The sequence below is a fragment of the Cygnus olor genome, chromosome 21 (assembly GCF_009769625.2).
Source record: "Cygnus olor isolate bCygOlo1 chromosome 21, bCygOlo1.pri.v2, whole genome shotgun sequence".
In the NCBI taxonomy this organism is placed as follows: domain Eukaryota; kingdom Metazoa; phylum Chordata; class Aves; order Anseriformes; family Anatidae; genus Cygnus; species Cygnus olor.
Window position 1 is genome coordinate 705,566 of NC_049189.1, and position 23,013 is coordinate 728,578.

Consider the following 23,013-nt stretch of genomic DNA (forward strand, 5'->3'; position numbering starts at 1 on the left):
CCGGCCCTGCCAACGTGCCCGCAGCCTGGCGCGGGAGGCTCTGCCCTTCTGCCCACGGGAATGGGGCAGGATGCGAACGAGCTGCTCAGTGAGTTGGGAGAGGGGCCCCGAGAGCCAGCCCATGTGTGGGCTCCCCCACGGTGCCGCCCCCACTTTTCACTGGAGCAGCACGGATATGCCCACAGACTGGCACAGCAGCCCTAGACCTGAACGGCAGCACTGGGGCAAACCAGCACTTATCAGCATCCTGCACACACACAGGGGTGCACACATACACACCTGCATGCATAAAGCGTGTGCACACACCCACATGCACACACACACACCCATGCACACAGGAAGGAGCGGCCCCCCACCAGCCATCTCCCTCCAGGTGAGCTCTGCACGGGAAGCAGCCGCTGCCCCTTGCACACTCGCCTTCCACTCACGTGTGCCTAGCCATAAGTGTGTGTATGCACACAGATATTTATTATGTATTTATTATGTATGTATTATTATGTATTATGTATATAAAAAGCCATATATATAGTTTGATATGTAGATGTAAATGGGCATTGATATAGGTATAGGTGTATGGGTATAGCTTTAGCTATGTAAATATACAGATGTGTATATATTTTTATAGACATACATATAGTAATGCATGCATTTACACACATGCATGTGCGCATATCTAAATATATAGAGAGGGTGTGTGCTTATGGATATAGGTTGAGCTATACATATCTGTAATTTCTACAAAAAGGTGCACTCTGTATACATAGGTTTACATATAAAGATATATGTATAAGGATGGATATATATTCAGGTATTGATATACATATCCCTACATATGTATGTGTTTACAGCTATGTATATACAGATATTTACATATATGCATTTCTAATTTGTGTGCATATATATGCATACATATATTTAAATATATCAATATACTTATGTATATGCATACAGATGTATATATGTACGTTTCTGTATATATGTATGTGATATATATGAGTGTATATGTATCATGGAGATGTATAAATATGTATCACTGTCAGTCTAGCAATAGGTATAAGTATATAGTTAGACTGACATATACAGCTGTGTATATTATATACATACGTATATACACCTGTAATCTGTGTGCGCATATATTTACATATGTCAGTATGTGTAGATACCTATAGCTGCATGTAGCTGTGCAGTTCTGTACGTCTGCTTACATGTGTTTATGCATGTTTGCACACAGATACACAAACCTTGCACCTATCGGTATCTGCACAGGTATATATGTACAGACTGACACGTATACATCTAGCGCACGCGCACACACACTGTCCCACCCCCCTCACCTCCACTCAGCCAAGTGTTGTGAGCTGCCGCAGGACAGGCGGGTGCTGCCCCTTGGGGGCTCTGTCTGGGGAGGGTCTGTGCAGGGCCCCCCTCAGAGGGACACCCCCTGCCCCCCCACAACCCCCTCCTGGCCCACGGCCTCCCCTCCCCTCCTTCCCCCCTCCCAGGCGTGGGCACAGGAGCAGGCACACCGACCCGGGCCGGCAGCCCCCACGCCGCTGGGGAGAAGACTTTGCTGTTGGTGGTGGTTTGGTTGTTGTTTCCTTGTTGGTGTTGTACAGCAGCCTCTTACAGCCCGTGCGGTCCCGGCCAGCAGCCAGCCCTGCACGCGCAATGCTCCCGCGGCCGCCGTGCTCCGAGCACGCCCGAATGTAACAGCCTCCTCGTCCAGAAACACGAAGTAAAGAAGAGAAGCAGCGGGGAGACGCATGCAACGGCCGGAGCCGCCACCCGGGACAGGTCCCACCGGCCGAGTCCTCTGCGCAGTGCCCAGCGAGCGTGCCGGGGCTGTGTGCCGGGGCCAGCCACGCCAGCGCAGCGTGGAGCCCGAGCCCAAGGCGCCCGTCGTCATCGTGCACCGGCGTGGGCGGCTTCAGCAGTTGGAGAGGAAGCTCCGAGGCCGGGCATCAGGTGGGCACCGCCTCTGCGCGCTCCCCGGCAGTGGCTTTTCTTGCATCCAAAATAAATGTTACGTAGTAAGCATTATGTTCTCTTGCAGCGACATTTGAAACGATTTCTCTAGACGGTCTCGGCGCATTGTGTTCTCGATGCAAACAGCTCTCCACTTTGCTTCAACAAAGCGTAAGCAAGCGAACAGGAGGCGAGGGCGGCGCGGCATCCCAGCGGCGGTACGTGCTTAGGATCTGTAGTCCTTCTTGCTGTAGGGTTTATTGCCCAGGATGCTGTCGATCTCGTGGACGATGGAAGATGACAGCTTTGGAAGAACCTGTGCGCAAGCAGGGAGCGTGGTCAGGATCCAGGTGGGACGGTGGGTGCAGAGCTGGCCCCATGCCAGCAGCGTCTTTTACTCATCATTCCATCAGGCAAACCCACACTTTTTCTTCTGCAAAACCTCCCCTTCCTACGTGGTGCAGGGCAGCACCGGACCCGTCCCGTCCCCGCCGCAGAGCTGCGCGGGCCTCACCTGTATTGCTCCGATGTTCTCCATCAGCTGGTCTGCGTTGGAGGCACCCAGCAGGACCGAGCTGACGCCCTCGTTCCGCAGACACCAGGCTGGGGATGCAGAGCGTGGAGCCTGAGTGTGGCCCGGCCGCCCCCCTGCCCCCCTCCCCGGCCCCCTTACCGATGGCGAGCTGGGGCAGCGTGCAGCCCAGGCGCTCGGCGATGGCCTGCAGCTCCTTCAGCTTGGCCTGCTGCCGCCGGCCCTCCTCGCTCAGGATCTTGTCCTTCAGCCACTGGTACCCCTGGGGGTGAGAGAGGGGGGTCAGCAGCGGTCTCAGGGGTGTCCCTGGCACGCCGCCTGGCCCATCCCATGGCATATGGGACGGGACCAGCACCTTGCAAGTAATGTGCTGTGCGTTCCATGGAAAAGGTAACCAAAAATGTCCTGAGGTCTTGCTTCTCAACCTCTGCACCCCCTCCCCAACACACACACACCCTGCTCTGCAGCCGGCCCCTCCCTGGGGGAGCCCCGAGCAGTACAAGTCCCTCGGCACGTGCAGAGTGCGGGGCTCACCTTCAGCGATGCCCGGGAGTAGGGGGGGGATGCCGCTGTCGTACTTCCCTGAGACGATGCCACAGGCCAGCGGGGACCAGGTCATGGCGCCGACGCCTGGGGAGCAGAGCAGAGGGGTGAGCCGGCTGCTCCCCGCGCTCCAGCCCTTCCTGCTGGGTTTGGTGAGAGCTCGGGGGCACGGGGCTGGTACCTATCTTGTGGAAGAGCTCGGGCAGCTGCACCTCCACCTTCTCCCGCTGGAACATGTGGTACTCGGCCTGCTCACAGATCGGCGGGATCAGGTTGAACTGCCGGGCCACCGAGTACGCCTCCTGCAAAGCCCGGGTGCGCAACGTCGGCTCCCGCTGTGCCTGCGGCCTGGCCCCACCGCCCCATGGCCGTTCGAGCAGCGATTCGGGCAGCGAGGCCTCTGCAAGCACTTGTAACGGCATCAGCCGGCGGCGCGCAGCCCCTACCATGATCTCCATGGAGCTCCAGCGCGACGTCCCCCAGTACATGGCCATCCCCTGGTTGATGACGTGGGTCATGGCGCGCACCGTCTCTGCCGGGGAGGAAGGGGAGAGCGGCAGGCGGGCGTTAGGGAGCGGGACCCGCGGCTGGGCGTGGGCACGCCGCGGGGAGGGGGGCTGGCGCTGCACAGACATCTTGCAAGCAGTGTACGTCCAAACACCAAACCGGGGCGGGAGTTTGACGCGTAAAATTAAAACAAAAGGGAACCGAAAACGAACCGCAAGAGAGAGACTGCGCTGGAAATCGCTTCTCCACACCTAGTGCTTTTCCAAATCTATTAAAAACAGACCCAAATCAAACCACATGAGAGAGTCACATGGAGCTGACATATTCAGGTGTGATTGTGCTAAGATGAGCAGGGAGAGACAAAAAGGATGTGATTTATGGTCCCCCAGGTGGGGGTGGTGTTCAGGAGATGCTTTTGGAGAGGGAGCAGGAGGGGGGCTGAGGGAGCAGGCGCCGGTGCTGCCCAGGGTGGGAGACGCTGGGCTCTGGGGCACGGAGAGCAGCCCAAGGCTCAAGGCACCAGGCCCCCGCTGTGAGGGCACCAGCACCAATGCTGCGCATGGCACCCGGAGACCAGCTGAAAGCATCACCCTCACACCAAAAAGACAGGAAAAGTAGGGGAAAAATAGAAACAGGCAGAAAAGGGCTGCTTCGAGTACTCAGCACCCAGATGGAGCTGGTGTGGGTGCCCTGCTGCTCGCGGGGCGGCGGCGCAGGCTGAGCCCCGCGTCCGGCACTGGCACCGCGCGGGAGGCTGGCGCTGCCTGCAAGGTGGGGGGGCTAAAAGCCAGCTCCAGCTTTGCCCAAAATGCTCCATCGCAGAAATGAGTCGCAGGTGAAACAGGGCTTAAGGAGACACAAAAAAGAGCACCTTCCCCAAACCCTGCATTTAGGAAGTGGTGTTGGCAGCACCATGGGTCTCTCGCAGAATGGCTCCAGGACGCGCACGGACCCACCGGCATGCAGCGAGGACGCCTGGGGCCGCCACATCGTACAGTGCTTGCAAGGCTGCTTGTAAACGCCGCAGGAGAGGGGGAAGCTGGCGGGCGTTTGTACAACCTTCTGGTTACAACCGGCTGGAAAGCACGCCTGCTGCACGCGTCCCCGGGCACCACCGTCCTCACCCGCCTCCACAGCTCGGGGAACGGGCTGGGATGGGACACACGGAGCTGCGGATCGGCCAGGCTGTCCGGAGGCTGCCCATGGGGAGGCTGCAGGAAGCAGCTCGTCCTCTGCACCCAGCACCGCCCTGACCTCCAAAACGAAATGCTGAGCAGGAGCAGCTGGGCTCACTGCCCCATCCGGGGCTTGCAGCCCGGAGGAAGGGGCTCGGTGCCGGGACCGACCACCGGTGGCCCCTGGGCCAGCATCGCGACCTCGGCCTTGTGCTGCTCGGCTGGGGGGGGGTTGGCTGCATCTTCAGCTGCTGGCCCCAGGCAGCTCTGAACCATGCAGGCTGGGTTGCAAGCCAGGACGTGCTGCCACGCCAAACGGAGGAAGCAGGAAGGAAAACACAGACAAGGCTTGGTTTAACACCGCCAGCGCATGCACCAGTGGGCTGGCAGCTCGGCCAGGCACTGGGTTTGTGTTAACCAAAGGCTTTGGCAGCTCCGCATGGGACGAGAGAGGGCCGCGTGGAGAAAGCCTGGTCCTGCACGTGCAGGGAGGGGGGCAAACAGGGGTGGCCTGGGGCTGGGGGAGGCCGCGTGCAGCTAGCTGGGTGCTGGGCTGCGGCCCCGCACGGTGCCCGCAGGGGGACGGGCTGGCAGCGCCCAGGGCAGCAGGAAAAGCTGCACCTGGAAGGACTGCTGGCTCCGGCAGGAGATGGGGCTGCCGCGGGGTGCTCCCCATGCACTCACAGCTGGGATGGAGAGAGAAGAGCCGCGGGTCTGCAGCTGAGCACGGAGCCGGCTGCCCCCAGCACCCCCCCCTGCACCCAGCGAGTGAGCTGCATCCAGCGGGGCTGGAAATCGCCTGGGTTTGGATTTCTCCACTCATTAAAACTTGTGTCAAGTGGCGCGTCGCTAGGTAGGCTTTTGCCCAAGCCCCGTACCCACATACTGAGGGGAAACACCCAGCACAGCCCGGTGCAAGCGGCAGGGCAGGGCCGAGAGCTGGCACCACGGCACCTGGGAGCCGGTCTGCTCTAACAGTGGCGCCTTGCAGCTCCCCGCCAGCCTCTGTGCTCCCTGCCACGCAGGGGACTTGAACCCCCTGCATGTAGGAATGATACTTGAAATCCCTGCAACAAGGACCGTGCCGTGTTCCCCCTGGCACGCTCGCCCCGCTCCCGAGCACTCTCCCGGCGCCCCCCCGTGCGCTCTGAGCCCCGCGGCACGGGGCTAAAGCAGTGCTTCCAGCGGCAGCACGCCCGACCACAGCCATGCATGGGGAGAGGACCGGGGGTGAGATGAGGCGACGGGGAGGGGAGCCACCAGCTGTTTGCTTTGTTCCTTTACTTGCAAGATGTTCTCGGGGGCAGGGGGTGTATTTTTGTTTGGCTGTTGCTGCTGTTTTCCTTTGCGCATTTTATGGAGAGGATTGTTCGGGGGGGAAGGAATTAAAATTAAAGACAAGTGCGGGTTCTGTCCCATAAAATGCTGCTGGGGTTCAGACTGCGGGTACGATGTACCTTCTATGATGAATGTTCTTGACTTGGAAGAACTAAATGGGTCCCCTGGTGATAAAAGAAAGATGTAGAGAGACCAGAGGTTACAGCTGCCGGCGTATCACAGCGAAGGGCACGACGAGGGGCGTGGAGCTGGGGGCGCCTCCAGCACCGCGGCAGCAGCCTCCGGCTGTCCAAGCGTGGCCGGGGAGGCTCCTGGCACCGGGCGAGGGAGGGGGCGTTCCGCAGAGCTTTAACTGTGCCCGTGCTGAACGCATTGACAGAGGGAAGGATTTATGCTCAGTAATGGAAAACACGCTTTAGAAGAGAAAGCCTGCCACACAAAGCATGATTAAAACCCACGGATGGCAATGAAATACAAGACGCACGATGCGATGCACAGCTGAGGCTGCCGGGAGGCAGCCCTCCCGCTCGGGACCAGCGGGTCGCCGCCTCTCCGCACCGCCAAGAGGCGAGAGGGGAGGAGCGGGACCTGGGGGCAGCGGCGCGGTGGCGCTGAGGAAGGGGCACGGCCCCGGGGACCTGGTCTGGACGCCTGCTCCCGCCCGGCACGTCCCAGCACCCGGATGGCACGGCGGCGCCGGCGGCCCCTACCTTCCATCGGCGTGTTGGGGTCGGGCCTGTTGGCGAACACCACGTCCACGTAGTCCAGCTGCAGCCGCTCCAGGGACGCCTTCAGACCTGGCCGCACAGCACAGGGGCCGTCAGGGGTGGTCGCCGCACGCCGGGCTCTCCGCGGCCAGCCGGAGCCGGTGGCGCCGCGTCCTGCCCGCTCCCTACCTTCTATGATGTGCTTTCGGGACAGCCCCCTCTCCGTCTCTGCTCTGAAAGAAGAGGAGGCACAGGTCAGGGCCCGCCGTGCGCTGGCCGCTCTCTTGCAGGGCAGGGTGGGTGTGCTACCTACTTTCCTCCCCAGAAGATTTTGGTGGTGATGACCAGGCTGGATCGTCTGCGGGGAGAGAGGAGAGTCACTGCTGTGCCTGCAAAGCCCCGTGCGCCCTGCCCCGCACCCTGCTTGGCCCCCTGCCCGCGAGCAGCAGTGCCCCCAGCCCCCAGCTCCTTCCCCAGCCCGTAAGCACCGCAGTTGCCAAGGAAATCTGCTGCATGAAAACGAAGCGCTGTGAAATGCCTGACCCAGGGAAAGTCATACCTACCTCCACCCCTTCTTCTTGATAATGTTTCCCAGCACAACTTCAGCCCTACAGAAAGGGAGACATAAGCCGTGAGCTCTTTAGGCTGGTACAGGAATTAGGTCAGGAACGCTTCGGTAATGAGAAGCGACTGCGAGCGGCGTTGGGGAGCAGCGGGAGCGGAGGGCGAGGAGCGGGCGAGCGCCAAGGGCTCGGGCAGAGCCCGGTGGGGACACCCAGGGCCCGGTGCCTGCCCCAGGGCCGGCCGTGCTGCCCTCCTCATGGTCTTAGCCCTGCGCACGCAGCCCCAGACCCTCGCCCTGGGGGATGCAAAAGCCTCCTGAGGGTGAGCAGAAGGGGAAGGGGAGCGCAGGTGTCTGCAAGAGGGCTGAGGCTCGGCCAGGGCAGCTTCGCTCAGGCAGGGGCGCCTCGCTGGAGACAAGCCCTCTGGAGAGCCATTTCCCGGCTCCTCCGGCAGTGCTGCTGCTCCCCAACGAGAGCTTTCTATTTTTAAGTGGCTGTGTGGGCCCGCTCCTCGCACCGCGATGCAACGGGGCCATCCCTCCCGCGGAGCAGCCCTGGCACATGGTGCCCTGGGAGAGCCACCCGCTGCCCCTGCGTCCCGAGGCACCGCACGCTGCCGTCCTGGTGCAGGCGTGGGGCTGCGATGGGACCAGGTCAGCACGGAGGGGGACGAAATGCAGCCCAGCACCACCTGGGTGGGCCGTGCTTGCTCTGTGCCCCAGCACCGGGGCTGCTCGGGGTGCTCCCTGGCTGTGGTTTGTGATGGTTGAGTCTGAGCCGGTGCGGGAGCTGCCGGCACAGCCTCCCCGCCTCCTGTCACCCCTCTGCCGGCACCGCGTGGCCTGGACAGAGCCCTCACCTCCACGGGAAAGGGCATGGCGAGACGTAATGTTTGAACAAATGTGAAATGACTTCCGAAAATGAGAGCGGAGAAGCGGAATGATTTAATTATTTCCACTCTCCAAACTTTTAAACCAACCTGCATGACAATGGCTGTCCTCACTGAGCTAATGGAGAGCAACGCTTGTTGCAAGGAGGGCGAGCAAGCCTTCATTACTGCTCTCGGGGGCAACGGGCTTGCCGGAATGCTTAAGATCACCTATCCTTTCAAACTCTCTTTCAAATATTTAGAATCTGGAGTGTCTGCAGGCACACTGTACTGAAGAGCTTGAATACTGCTCGCACAACGCTGTGAATGAGCACGGCTGTCTCTGAAAACCTCAGGTACAAGGAAATCCAGCGTGCCTGGAGAACTGGGCTGGACGGGGGCTTGGAGGGATGGTTTGCAAAGAGCCACGAACCCAACGAGTTATCGACGCCCGGTGAGCGCGGGGCTGCAGCATGCGGCAGAGCCTGGCCCCGTCCCAGCGGGGGCTCTGCAGCGCCGCAGTGACCGCACGGCAAACCTGCGGCACACCAAACCCACTGCCCACCAAACCCACTGCCCACCGCCTGCCAGCAGCTACAGCCCAGCCCGGCAGCTGCCACGAGCAGTGTTGAAGGGCTCCGTAAATCCAGACGTGTTTGCCTAAATCACCCAACGAGTACTGAGGGGCTCTGTGAGGGCTGGAGGCTGCCTGGGGCTCTTTCACCGACACATGGGACTGAGTTTGCTGAAGGCAGCACTGTCCTTGCCCAAGTCTCTGGGTAACGCAGGAGTGGGTTTGAGGGAAGAAAAAGGTTTTGCTATTACGTCGATATCCGTGCTGATGCTTTTAATGCTAAATATACCGCAGCCTGCAGCTGTGAGAGGACTGAGGATGCCTCAGCACTCTCCAGCCCAAAGCCCAGCTCAGCACCTCTCTGCCCCGTGGCACCGCACGGCTCCAACACCCGGCTGCCCAGCCTGGCAGCAGCTCAGGAACACTGGAGGAGAGCTCAGGATGCGGCCCGGGGTGAGGAGGAGTCAGGGAGAGCCAGGTGAGGAAGGCTCACACAGCACATGCAGCCCCTCGTGCCGAAGCGGGGTACTCACTTGCCAGCAGCGTAGACCTCTGCTGTGTCGAAGAGATTAATGCCATTGTCATACGCTAAAGTCATCAGCTGCTCGGCCATCTGCAAAGACACAGCGGGGGTGCTTGGGGGGGGATGCCCGAGAGCCGCAGCTGTGGCCACGCGCTCAGAGGAGCCCGAGCTGAGTCCTGGTGCCCCAGGGCGGCTCCGTAATGCGGCGCTCTGCGGCTGGGCCCATGGCCATGGGGGAGCCCTGCCGGTGGGGAGCGAGAGCGCGTGCCGTGGGGCACAGGCAACGCCAGTCAGCCCCGTCCTTACCTCGTCCGTGATCTGCCCTCCGAAAGTCACCCATGTTCCTGTGGAGGAGAGAAGTCACACGTTGAGCACAGTGGCCGCAGGTGCGGGCAGGTGGCAGTGGGGCCATGCCATGGGGGGGCTCTGTCCCGTCCCCGACCGCGCCGTGCCCCGACCGCGCCGTGCCCCGACCGCCCACCCCAGCTACCCTGGCACAGCTCCCATGTGCGGTGGCCACGCTTTGCACCAACGCATGTGGCAAAGCACTTGCAGCACATACCGTTCACTTTCTGTTATGTCGGGGGAGAAAAAGAGAAAACCACGTGAGAACTTCTGGGCCACATCGCAGCATTGCTGCCAGCCCGGAAGAAAGCCCCCTCTTATCTTATCTTCATAAGCGAGTGGTAACGTTTCAGTCACAGAAACCCATTGTCGCCAGCGACAATCGCAGAGCCGTAAATACATCTCTCTGTGCTTTGTAAGCGGCTCACACGGGCTGGAAGCCCACCGGGCCGCTCGTCCCGCACACGTTCCCAGCCAGATCTGAGGCCAGCAGCTGGCTCTGTGAGGGCGCTGCCCCCGCTGCTGCGCCGAGCCGGCGTGCGTATTGAGGACAAAGCAGAAATTTTTGGCTACAATTAGCTGCTGGGAGTGCAAGAAACGCCGTGCCAGCAGCTGAGGCGTGCTTTCTGACCATCCGCTTTTTCTCCCCCACAGAGCGCGCGGGAGCCCCGCTGCGCGCCGCCGAGCCAGGAGCCATGCAGGGGGGCGCAGGCACTCACCCAAGCCGAGGCAGGACACTCGCAGCCCAGACTTGCCCAGATTTCTGCAAGACAGAGACCCATTAGAATAGCAATCGTAAATCCTCACAATGATAATTAATTAAGCTAATTAAAAAGACGACCCCCCCCGGCACTGCCCGGCTCTTGGAGGGCACAGCCTACGTGAGCTCCCCGCCTGCACGCTGCGGGGCCGGGGCTGCGTTTATTCACGTCCCCGTGCGGGAGGTGAGGGGCAGCGGGGAGAGTGAAACCCACCCAGGAACGGGCACCGGTGACGAAGTGAAATGCACAACGGCCCTGCGTGCCGTGGGGCGGGCACAGAACCGCACCTTGCTCCCTGCATGTCCCGCGCATCGCTGCACGACACGAAGCGGTGCCAGCGGTCCTGGAGCGCCTGGGCTGCTCTGAGCTGCGTGGGGACAGGCAGCAGCTGGCCCCCAGTGCCCAAAGCCGGACACCCCGAGGTGCTGGTGCCCCCCACCAGCAAGAGAGGGGGAAAAGCCCAGAAAAAAACAGGGAACTGCACAGCAGGGGGGTGGGAGAGCAGCAATGGGGACAGAGAGGCGCACACAGCACCAGGGCCCACACTGCGTGTAGAGACAGCTGCTGAAGTGACCCTCTGAAATGAGAACCCAACAGACGCACGTCTCTCCTCTAAACCACAAATCATGGCTGGAAAGGTCAGGCATTTATTTTAAAATAGGAGGAGGGGGGAAAGATGAAACAGCTGAGCCCAGCTGAAAGCACCGAGACCTGACCACAGTCACCGCTCTACTTCTGCAACCAGGAAAAACCGAAATAAACCTGGGGCTGTCGCGAGCCAGAAGGTACAAGAGAAAGAACAACAAAAAGGGAAGGTGGATGCGGCTCCTCCGAGAGACAATAATTGCTGATGAAACCAGAGATCACTGAGCAATCAAAGTTGGCTGAATGCACAGGGGCATGCCGGCAGCAAAACCAAATGGGAAGTGCCCAGCCTGGCCCCGTAACTGTGTCAGCAGCCTCCGTGCCCGTACTGTGACAACGAGCCACGGCTCAGGAAAAAGCACGCGAGGGGCAAGGCAGGGAGCGCCTGCCGGGGGAGCACGTGGCCGCATCCGTGCCGGGGCGCACCCCAAGGGGGGAGCGCGGTGCCCAGCTCTGCCCTGATGTGGGACACTGCCCCCGGGACCGCCAGTCCTCGCCCTGTCGGCATCGCCGGGAGCTCACGAGGGGAGAAGCGGCTCGCGAGCGGAGCAGGTGCCTGCAGGCACGAAGCACCCCTGCACGATACTGAAAATTTGGCTGGCTCAAAGAAGTGGAGAATATTCTTTCGGGAACGAATCCAGGCTGGCAGACGTCTTTCCTGCCTTTGCCACAGTGATTGATAGCGCATTTTTAAAAATCACAAAGGTTCAAACAACAAGCATTAAAATAAATAAAGTGTAGGTGAGCTGCTGCAGCCCGCCCGCGCGCGGCTGCCGGAGCCGAGTCGCGTAGCAACTGCGAGGGCCCGCGGCCCCCCGCGCCCCCCGGCCCCCCCGGCCCCGGCCCGGCCGCCCGACACAGGGCTGAGGGCACGGGGACGGAGCAGAGCCGCAGGACGGCGATGCCGTTTATTAATTTCAGGCTGAGATTAATCAGGACGCTTTCTTTCTGCGCTGCTGCATCATTGTCCAACATCTGCAAGGCACGGGCTGCTCCCGCGCCACGGAGCAGATGCTCCACATCTCAAACCCATTTTATTTTTAGCCTGCTTAGCAGAGGGCAGCGGCGATCGCCATGGGCTGTCAGCATGGTGAACGCCAGGGATGTGGGGCTGTGACATGGGGAGGAGCACAGCCATGGCTCGCCCGACCCGTGTCACGCCGCATGGGCACCGCTACTGCTCCAGGAGCACCCCCCCGAGCACGGGAGGCAGCCCCTTGGCACAGGAGCAATGGGAGTGCCTCTGCTCATGGCGTTCCTGCTCAGAAGTTTATGGATTGGTCGCCAAACCGAGACACGTGCAGCTACCTGGGGAGGCCACGCAGGGGAATTTCAGGGAATGGGCGTCCCCTCGCACGGTGGAGGGCCTGTACAGCGTCTGTTTGCAAGGAGCTTTTGTATGGAGGAGTGCGGGGCTGTTTGGAGAGCTCAGTGGCCCTGGTGCAGGTGCCGTGCCACCGTCACCATCACCTCCTGAGGCTCTCGGAGGGACCCTGGCTCCGGCAGCCGCCCGAGCAGGTCACTGCCTGGCAGAGGAGTGGCCCAGGGAGCTGGAAGAGCGCGCCTGCCTGCTCGGAGAGGAACCGGGCAGGGGGAGAGCGGCGCACAGGACGCTGGCGTATGCATTGTGTCTGTGGTTTCACCGCTGGGAGACCTGGCTGTGGCAGTGCCCATGCTTGCTCTCCGCACCCCGGGACGGCGCTGAGCCCACCCTGCCCAGCGCCGAGCTGAGCCCCGCCACACCGGGCACCCCAAGCCCCGGGCGGTGCACGCAGCCACGCCAGGCGAGGGGGACGTGGCTAATTAGGAAGATAACGGAGGGCGACGGCTGATCTCATTCCAGCGGTACGCCTGCCTGATGCATTTTGCATCCCAGCACCGTTCGCATCTGGGCTGGAGCGGGAGCACGCTGCCGCGATCAGCTGGGGCTCGGCGGGAGCTCAGCTACGTGGGGAATCCCTGCCCGAGCGCGGGGCGCTGAGCGCATTAACCCAGCCTGTGCAGGCCGGGGCACGCTGTGCACACGCCGTGCTTCATTTCCAGGCCCGCACACACAGACAGGGTCCGAACACTTCTCACAGCTCAGCACACGCTCCCTGGGGCTGTGAGTGAACTGGCAGCGCTGCAAAGCCCCCGATGCCTTCACAGCCCACGAACAAGCGTGTGCCACGGAGTCTCCAACTTCCCCAGCTCAGCCGCTGCCCGCTCCCACAGGCTCACCAGGCACCACGGGTCCTCCTAAACCCCAAACTGCATTTCTGGGCTACTTTTTCCCTTCCCATTCCACTGTTTTACATTAGGTTGGACCAAAACCATACTGAGAGGGGAAAGACAGCAAACTGCGAGGAAGGAAATGAAGGCGAGCAATGCACACACGGAGCAGACCAGCACTTGTAGCTCCGAGAAACCTGGAGCAGGAAGATGGGAATAATACACCCCCAGCCCCGAGCCTCCCTCCTGCACAAATCACAGCGAGGGGTATCACACGCACCCGAAGCGGCAGCACATCTCCCGAGCGAGCAGCGCATCCTTCTCCTACCTGTATTTCATCCCCGGCTGCTTCACGCTGGATTCGCTGGACGACGGGGCGTTCTGCACCGAGAGCTGCCCCAGGCTCCGGGCGACCATGGCCACTGCCCGGAATTTGCTGCGCGTGCCGAGGCTGGGGCTGCTGGCATTCTGCCGGTTCAGCCGGTCCTCCGCGCTCCGGCTCTTTATGCTGTGCTCGGAGCACACAAAGGAGACCTGCATGGTGCCCTGCGGTTCGGGCTGGAGGGCTCCCTCCCTCCCCGGGGCTCAGCCGCTCCTCCCGGGCGCGCTGCGGAGCGTCAGGGGTGAGGATAACGGGGAGGGCTTCCCCCAGGAACGCGCAGGTCCCGGAGGAGAGGGCAAAGCGCAGCAGCCAGCAGACGCCGCGTGTTCGCTCTCAGCCCGCGGCAGCGCCGGTGCTTGCCTGTCCGAGGGTTAAAGGCAAACTTGGGGACGTCGCGGTGCTGTCCTCCGCCTCCAGCCCCCTCCCGGACACACAGACCCCGGGGTCTCCGCCGAGCGTCGCCGATGCTGCCGGTGGGTCCAGCCGTGCCGTGCCGTGGGGAGCGTCCCTACGCCCCGGCTGCGCGGGGGAGAAGGGTGCGTGCCCCCCGTGGGGCCGGTGTCCTGGGCACCGCGTGGCCGGGGCTGTGCGCTGCGCTGCAGCCCCCCGGCATCGCCCGCCGGGCGCCCCTCGCCTCCCGCGACCCTCCCGCGGCCGCGGAGGCGGCAGGGAGCAGCGGCAGCAGCCTAAATTTAGACGGCAAACTCTGCGAAGCAGGGCCCTCCTCCTAACGTCTGCGAAGCATCACTCAGCCAACATGACGGCTGCGGGGCTGGGTCGAGAGACCCAGCTTATATCAGCTCCAGGCCATCAATATTTGATGAGTTTTAGGAAGCAAACAAACCATGTCAGAGCAGGTGGGGAGGCAGAAACATGACCACTTCCAGCCGCTCCGTGCCGGGAAGGCGCACACCCCCCTTTATTTCTGAAGCGCGTGCCTCTGCTGCGCAGGGCTGCTGGAAAGCCTCTCGAATTCTCTGCCTTCCCCTTGTCCCTCTGAATCTCTCTCCGCGGAGGAGTGCTGACAGCAGTGCATTCACAACTCCTGGCCAGCACAGAGACCCAGGGGGCTGCCCCCCGCTGCCACCGGGGCCAAATCCCTGGGGTCACAGTGGCCAGCCCTGCCGGCTTCCAGCCCTGCCTCCACCCTGCCCTGCAGGTGCTGCTCCCCCAGTCCAGCCGCAGGACGTGGGTTTTGGGGTGCAACAGGCAACGATGGGGAAGGAAGCCCCTGGCCGTGAAGGGGTCTGTTGTCTTCCTTCAGCTGTGCAATAACAGTGCCGTGTCTCTGCTCCTAAGCTGATCCAAGTCAGATTTAAAATCTCTCACAGGAGTGTTTGCACATTAAAAAGTACATTATTACTGGGTAAATGCGCAACCCGCGGAGATGCCACCAGCTCTCCCGCTTTCTCTTGGGGCAAAAGCCTCGCTGGGTTTGAAGCTGGTGCTGTGTGACTCTTCCCTGAAACTTCCCCACAGAAGAGCTAAATCAATCAAGCCGAAACCCAATTCCAGCATCTGCTGCTGAAGGAAGGACACGAGTGGCTGTGGGCCATCGGCCGCGGGCTCCGTGGGCATTTCTGCAGCGGCTGCCCGCGCCGGGGGGACACGCGGCTGTGCCCCAGCAGGCAGGGCTCCGAGGGCCGGGAAGTCGTGGTCAGAGCAGGAGAGGAACCACCGAGCCAGCCTCCGGCCGGACTGCCAGTGCAGGGCTGTGCAGTCATTTCTGGAGCACAAGGAAAATGGTTCGGGGCTGGGGACTGGCTTTCGGGGGCGTGCAGGGGGATTACATAAATCAGCCTCTGATGCAACGAGACAACTTGTGATCTGCTCGGGCTTCCCTCTGCCTCAAAGCTCCTTAGCGCGGGCGGCGGGGCTGGGTAATCCGCGGGCGGCAGCGCGAGCAGACCCCGGCCCCAGGCGGGGGGAATCCTGCTGCGCTCCCCGCCGAAAGGATTCCTGCCACTCTCCTGTGGCCGACCCAGGCGGGCACCTTCCCCGGGGGCACGAGTATCGCGGGCGCTTCTGCATCCCCCAGCTGCGGGGGGGAGCTCCGTGCCCCCGGCAGCCCCGTGCTAATCTCCCCACAGCGCTGAGCCCAGATTAACGCTGCCGACAGCTTTCGCCCACAGCCACCAGTGCAGGGAACGGCCGCGGGTCTGCAGGAGCAGCCCCAGCAGCTCTCCCGAGCCGCCCCCGTCCCCTGGGCTGTCCCCTGGGCCACGGGCGGCCCCGAGCGAGGAGGTGCCCAAGGGCCGTGCCTGCTGGTGCACTCCATCAATAAATAACTGCCGCAGGAATATTAAATGGGCTGCTGCGACGTGTAAATGCTACCTCTGCTTTTTGTTAAGCGGCCAGGACAGCTCCTCGCCCTTGCTGCCCTCTCCCCTGCGGGGGCATGAAGGCTGGGGGCCGTGCTGGGAAGCTGCGGGTGCTCCGCGCATCCCCCCTCCGGCAACGGTGCCGTAATGAGGGGGACAAGAGTGAGCTGAAACACTGATACGCCGCTCACCGCACCGCGCCCTGGACCTACATGCAAAATTAATGGTGCCAGCTGTCCCTGTGCTCACAGGCAGCTTTCCGGCTCAGCAGGACATTTTCTCAGCTTTATTCTACCCACCCCCCCCACGTCGGTGTTTAATTTTGCAGCCAGAGAGGCCGGGGGAGCACAGGGCACCCGGAGGCACACATTAAATCCTCCTGCAAACACTGCAAAAGGCCAGGGCCGCGCAGTTGCACAAAATACATTTGCACTTCCAAACTTCCCACCAACACTGAAGTAAAAACAAAAATAAGACGGGAAGCTTAAAGAGCACCATCGACCGAGTGAGACAGCAAGGCGCTGATTTACTTCAGCTTCCCCTGCACGCACCGCGCCAGATCTCCTTCCCTCGAGGGACTGCAAAGGATCGCACCCTCATCGAGAGAGAGGCCGCGTTCTGCTACGTTTGGCCGGGCAGCGTCAGCGCGTCGCCTGCAGGAAGCGCCACGCGGAGCCGGCTGCGACGCCGCCCCGCACCCGGGCACCGCACCGAGCCCTGGCGCCGCCGGGATTTCCGTGCCCGGCCGGCACGCCTGGTGCTCGCGACGCTTCGCCCGAGCGGCCGCGGCCCCTTACCTGTACTTCATGCCGGTGGCGCGGGCCGTGCAGCCGTCCAGCGAGAGCCCGTGCGTCCGCAGGAACTCCTCCAGCGTCTTGGCCTGCGCCGCCGCGCGGACGTCCCGCAGCCGCCGCAGCTCCAGCGCGTCCGCCCGCCGCGGCTGCTGCAGCCCCCAGTCCGGGTGGTGCCGGCTGGCCACGCTGCGCAGGCTCTCGCTGTACGTCATGGACAGCATCCTGCTGCCCGAGCGCGGGGGCTGCGGGCCGGCCGGGCGGCGGGCGCTCAGGGGTGCGGCGCAGAGAGCCGGGCAGTCGCCCCGACCTCCCGCAGCGCTGCAGCGCCCCAGGGCCCCGGCCTCGTGCCCGGCCTCGTGGGGACCCGCAGCAGGTCTGCCCCTCGCGCGGCCCGGGGAGGGGACAAGGGGCCCTGGCGATAAATGGCAAAACAACTGGCTTAAGCGGAACAGAAATCGGCACAGGAAAGCCAACGAGCAAAAGAAATGGCAAATGCAGCGCAGCAGCAGGGAGGGGAATGGAAGGGGTGCTGCCAGGGCTGGACCATGCTGCTGATGGGGCTGCATGGGGTGCTCACGTGGGGCTCAGCCCCACCACGCTGCCCTCCTGGCATGGCACGGCATGGGTACAAACACTGCACGATGCAGCGGGGTCCTGGGGCTCCTGCTGTGATGGTGCGGAGCTGGGTGCACCACTACAGCCTGCCATGTGCCCGCCTTGAGGCACGGCTCTGCTTCCATGGCGGGCACCGACCGGGCTGCAACCGGTTTGCGTTTCCCTAAGGAATGCACAGCAAAGGCACACGGGCGGCCCCTGGAACTGGCTGGGGTGGAACGAGCGGTGCTGCAGCTCCTGACAGAAGCCGGTGCCTGCACACGGGCCACGCTCGCTGGCCAGCGAGGACGCACGGCCACGCGGGGCTCCCGTGGGGCAGGAGTCCTGCAGAAGGGCCGCAGGCGCCGGGCGCTCGCTGGCAGCCCTCGGGGTGCCTGTGGTGCCCGCAGCAGGCTGCTGCAGCCCGTGCCGCCAGCCAACACCTTCCCTGCAGCAGCAGCGCGGCGCCGAGCGCGGCACTGAACACAGCCTGCGGCACAGCGGGCGCCGTGCACGGCCGGAGGCGCCCAGCACCCCACGGCAGCGCCTGCGACCTCGCTGGTGGCGGCACCGAGGAGGTGGCATTGATTTCCCTGCTGCTCTCTGGAACACCCACTGCATTTAGGGCCTGAGCGAGCCGCGCGTGTCTGGGGGCTCCCAACGGGCCCTGGATGGGGAGAGCCCAGCACAGAGCCTGGCTGTGCCCGACATCCCACTGCTGGCGTTGGTTTTTTTTTTTCTTTTTTTCCTGAGAAGTTGTTTTACGGCAGCACAGCTTGAAAGCAGTGTGCGCTCTTCCAGTGAAGTGTGACCTCAAGAAAAAAGCAGAAAAAGAGGAAAAAAGAAAAAAAAGAGCATTAACTTGCAAGGAATTACTGAAAACCCTGGGGAGTTTCTGGGATAAACAATGTGTTTGAAAATACCGTAGAACTCCTCCTGCTCAGGAAAATCACGCAGCAAGAGTTCCTAAAATGCAGGGAAATATGAAAAGAGGATCGCCTCTCCTGAGGTCAGGCGGGGCTATGACAAAACAAAACCTGAACACCTCGCAAACACCAGCTCTGGCGGTGTGCTGACCGCTGCTGGCTGGAGGGGCAGCGCTCCCCGGTGCCCCAGCCCCTGCTCTGGGTGGGGGCACCCAGCGGCAGGCAGCGGGCACGGAGCTGGGGACAGCGGCGTGGGAAGCAAAACCCCTCCGACCTCCTGCGCCCACCCAACACTTTCTGCTGTGCCTCGGAGCTGGGGCCTGCAGCCGGCAGTGCCGGCACGGAGCCCTTCCCCACGGCCGAGGGATTTCACCCCGCGGTGCCGGCAGCTCCCCGGCCCCAAGGGCTCCCTCGCTCCACAGCAGCCAGGAAAATCAAAGGAGCGCACAGCGCTGCTGCACACTTCTCTGGCTTCATCTCGCTGCAATTAAATTAAGGCAGCGGATGAAGTCGGTGGGGGTGATGTGAGCTGCTCCAAGGAGCGAGGTGGTAATTAACTGCATGCCCTGTTTTGACACCTCTCTGATTTTTGGCTGAGCAACATTACCAGGCGGCAGGCAGAGCACGGAAGCACTGGGTGCGTCCACGGGCAACTTATTAGCAAAAACTTTGTGCTAGCTGAGGAACGAGAAGCAGTGCCCCAGCGGGGGGGCTGGAAAAGCTGACAAAGCCCGGGCAGCGACACGCCAAAGCAGGAGCTGCTGTTCTGTGGAGGATTGCAGGCAGGACCCCCGAGCACCCCCCGTCCCCAGCCCACGGGGACCCCAGCACTCAGAGCCAAATGTGCCACACGGTGCTCCAAGGGCGCAACGAGCGGTGCCGCGGTGCCAAAAGGCAGCGGTGAGCCCGAGGTGGGTGCCCCCCTCCAGGGGCAAACAGGGAACTTTCCAGCCCACACCCGACATCTCACACCCTGCCTGCAACAGAACAAAAGCACCACCACAAACGAAAACACCCCCAACCAAACGAGCCCTGCATTACCTCGGGAGGGAAATCCCTCTGACCCCCGTCAGGCCCCGCTGTGTGGCCGGGGGCGCGCAGACCCCTGCCCAGACAAATGCACCCCTCGCACACCGGGAGCCGCCTCCTCGCGCCCACGGAGCCACCGGGTGCCACCCGGCCCCGTGCGCATCCAGCCCCGCGCCGCCCGGCTGCTCGGACTCACCCGGCTTCTGGGGATCCTGCTCATTAAAATGAAAAGCTCTGGGTTGTTAGGGTTCCCTTGGACAGCTATAAGACATGCACAGCTGTGTTTTTTTTCATTAGGGGAGTGTCGATGCTTAGCATCCAAAGCAATTGGTGAATACAGGTCCCTCCAGAGTCAAGTTTTTTAGCAGCGCTCCATTAGCCCTATTAGGGTATTTTCTTCCTAGCGAACAGGAGCTCAATTATTCATGACTTCTTCTCTAAAAGCCTGTGGATGTGCAGCTGCTTTATGAACACTGGCATCGTTTCCCCTGCCCGGAGCCACCCCTCGCTGGTGGCTGCAGCGAGGCGCCTCGCAGCGACAGGTTGCGCCCCGCCGGGACACGCGTGGCGGCGGCACCCGGGGTGCCGAGCAGCCCCTCGGCGTGGTGGCAGGGCTCACAGCTGGGCTGCCGAGGGACGCCGGGTCCAAAACACAAACACCTCTGGGCAGACACGCTTCTCCTAAACGGAGATCTGCTCCAGACCCTGTCACCCTCTCCTCCATCCACATGCCGTGCTGGGGGATGGAGGGGGAGGCCACGGTGCCTCGCCTCCTCGCACCACCGTGGGCTGTCCAGGTGGTGGCCAGGCCGGATCCGGCCCGGCACCACTGTGTATGGTGTCCCTGGAAGCACTGAAGTGGCTCCCAGCGCCCTGCTGGCACCATGTGCCAGGGAAAAGTGCCTTTTTAATTTTAGACAGTAAAAGGTTGGAGAAAAAACATGTGTTGTCTTATGTATCAGTTAATGACATTTCTCTAAATGGAAGGAGCAGATGAAAGGGCTGGACGGATTCCTGGAGCAGCCCTTGGGAAAAGCTAACAGGCTCAGGCTGTTCTCTGCACAGCACCAGCCGAGCCAGGCTTGTCAAGGGCGAGGAGACAACGGCGTGTCCCAGCCCCCTGCTGGCCCCCACACCGGCCAGGCCAGAGCCCTGCGAAGCGGCGCCGTGCTGCTGCCCTCGGTGCGCGGTGCCGCTCCCCAGCGCCCCGGGCAGCACCCAGCACGCGCAGGGATCACGGACCCGACGGACAGCACGAGTCTGAGTTCAAGAAGCGTTGGGACAGTGCCCTCAGATATATGGCTTGGTTTTGTGTGGGGCTGGGAGCTGGACTTGATGATCCTCGTGGGTCCCTTCCAGATCAGGATACTCTATGGCTCGAGGATTTAAGTGACGGCCGGGCCCACCGGCAGGCGCGCAGAGGAACGTCCCGAGGGGTTCCCTGAGCCCCGCGTGGACATGGGGCAGCCGCAGGTGAGGGGCTTCCCCGGTGTGGGACATTTCTACTTCCCGGGGGCGTTTTTAGGGAGAAAGAAAGGACTCGGTTACCTGTAGAACTGGAGCTGGCGCTTGGGGCTCCCATACCTAGCGCTTCCGACAGCAAGGAGGAGAGAGAAGAAACATGCCACAAACCGCGTTAGAAAGGTGGAGAGCCCGGCGGGACCGCGCGGCCGAACCGGGACCGGTGGTGGCGGCAGGGATTTGGTGGTGTCCCCCTGTGCTGCACCCACCCGTGGGTGCCCGATGCACCGGGTACCGGCATGCTCCCGGACGGTAACTGGAGGAATCAGCTCTTAAAACGAGGCCATGGCGCCCCGGGCTGCCCGCGGTTTGGCAGTCCTGGAAGCGGTTTCCCACCAAGCACACCAACGGCTGCGGGATTGCTGGGTCCTGCCGAGCCCCTGGGGCCACCCGGGCCGGTGCTCACCTGTAGATCATCCCGGGGGAGCCCGTCTGCCTCAGCGAGAGTCGTGCCGGGGAGTCAGTGGTCGATTCCGGATACATGGAGCCAGCCTCGCGTACCAAGCCCCGCTCTCTGCCTTACCCTCTGAAAAAAAAAAAAGAGGAAGAATAAGCTGAACCAGATGCAGGTTTGCAGAGCGTGCGAATGACGGCGTTTCCTGTCGCTGAAGCCTGTGAGCCGGATGGGCGTGCGGCAGGGGCACGGCGTGGTCCCCGCCACCCCGCATGGAGCCCCGCTGCGACCCCAGCACCCCAACCCGCTGCTGGCTGCTGCTCACCCCGTGTCCCTGCGTCTCCCTCAGACCCGTCCCACCCTGCCCTGCCCAGTGCCACCAGCTCCCCTTACTGGGTTGTTTTCCCCAAAATTCGTGGGCTGGTGGCTTCCAAAAGCCAGCACTCTCTGAGAGGCTGGGAGAACACAACCCAGCGCGTGCGGTTCACGGACCAAGGCTGGGGGCTGCGTGCTTGGGCAGTGAGCAGGATGCTGTGCAAGCCTGCACTGCTGGCGTGCTGCTGGGTGCTGAGCGGGGCTGCCTGCTGCCTGTGCTGCTGCCTGCACTGCTGCCTGCACTGCTGCCTGTGCTGCTGCCCGCGCTGCTGCCCGCAGGAGGCAATCAGGACACGCCACGGGGCAAGCCAGCTCTGGGGCTGCAGAGCTGCACTGGTGAGGCCCAGCCCTGTGCGGCAGCAGTCTTACAACACAGCAGGAAACAGTGAAGAAATTCAGGGCCTGAAAAATTAAACATTTTGCTGACAGGGAAAAAAAAAAAACAACCCTGAAACAACCCCGTGAGGCTCCCTCTGCAGTGTATGTGCTATTCCCAAGCACAACCAGAAAAGAAAATTACCCTGGCTTTTCCTGCAGTCTGCTCGCTACTGCATGAGGGGGGTGCAGGAGCTCCGAGAGAAAGGGGAGGATTTCAGTCTTTTAAATTTAAACGACCTTTCCGCAGGCCCGTGAAACCGAACCTTTACCCCGCAGGCAGCGAGCTGCTCTGTGCCCTGGGTTTGGAGCGAGACGTTTCCGCGCTGCCTCCCCAGCAGGTGCAGGGCCTGGCGCACGGCGCGCTCGCCTCCCGGCACGCATCCCGCGCGCATCCCTGCACGGCGCGCACGCAGCCCGCGCGCGGCGGCGCAGCCCCTGCAGGCCCTCGCGGCCCAATGGCAGCGGCTGCGGCAGCCGGGGCCCGTCCCCGCCGAGCCGCTCGCCAGCACGGCGGGAGCGCCGCGGCCGCGCTGCAGCCCTGCGCCAACGGCCCCCCTCGCGCAGCAGGGCCGGGAGCGCGGCTCGCAGCAGCTCAGCGAGGACAGGATTATTTTTCTAGTGGCGGGAGGCAGCTGCCCTCCCGCTGCTGCGCCGCTCCCTGCGGCAGAGCAGCCCGGGCACCGCTGCGTAGCGTGACCCCAGCGGGATGCTGCGGAGCGTGGCCCCCAGCGGGTGTGCGGCACCCCCGTGCCGCCCACGGGTCCTGCAGCACAAGCGCCTTCCCCCAAAGTACCCCGGGAGCCCCAGCAGTGCTCTGCAGCCCACAAGGAAAGACCAAGCACCATGGGCAAAGCTGGAAGCATCCCCAGGGTGCGAGAGTCCCTGCAAAGGGGCTCTGGGAAGGGCAAAGCGGGCAGGAGCGGCAGTTCTGCTCCCGGAGATCAGAAGCCCTGTACGCACAGCACCTCCCGCTGTTCGGCAGCGCAGGGCTAGCCACAGCCGCCAGCCCAGGCACTGCTCCTCCCGCACAGCACCTCCTGCC

The 23,013-nt window shown here is 62.4% G+C and overlaps 1 protein-coding gene across 1 annotated transcript; it reads right to left on the reverse strand.

Moving 5' to 3' along the window:
* Positions 1-1,579: 1,579 nt before the first annotated feature.
* KCNAB2 (potassium voltage-gated channel subfamily A regulatory beta subunit 2) lies at positions 1,580-22,247 on the reverse strand. The gene is given in 17 exon segments (XM_040533313.1): positions 1,580-2,281; positions 2,480-2,568; positions 2,639-2,759; positions 3,032-3,058; positions 3,060-3,127; positions 3,222-3,342; positions 3,487-3,572; positions 6,771-6,857; positions 6,957-7,000; positions 7,081-7,125; positions 7,331-7,375; positions 9,306-9,385; positions 9,602-9,639; positions 10,360-10,403; positions 20,852-20,893; positions 21,231-21,350; positions 22,114-22,247. Coding segments are annotated over 16 exon segments (1,104 nt in total). The 5' UTR covers positions 21,308-21,350; positions 22,114-22,247; the 3' UTR covers positions 1,580-2,191.
* Between the last annotated feature and the right edge of the window lie 766 nt (positions 22,248-23,013).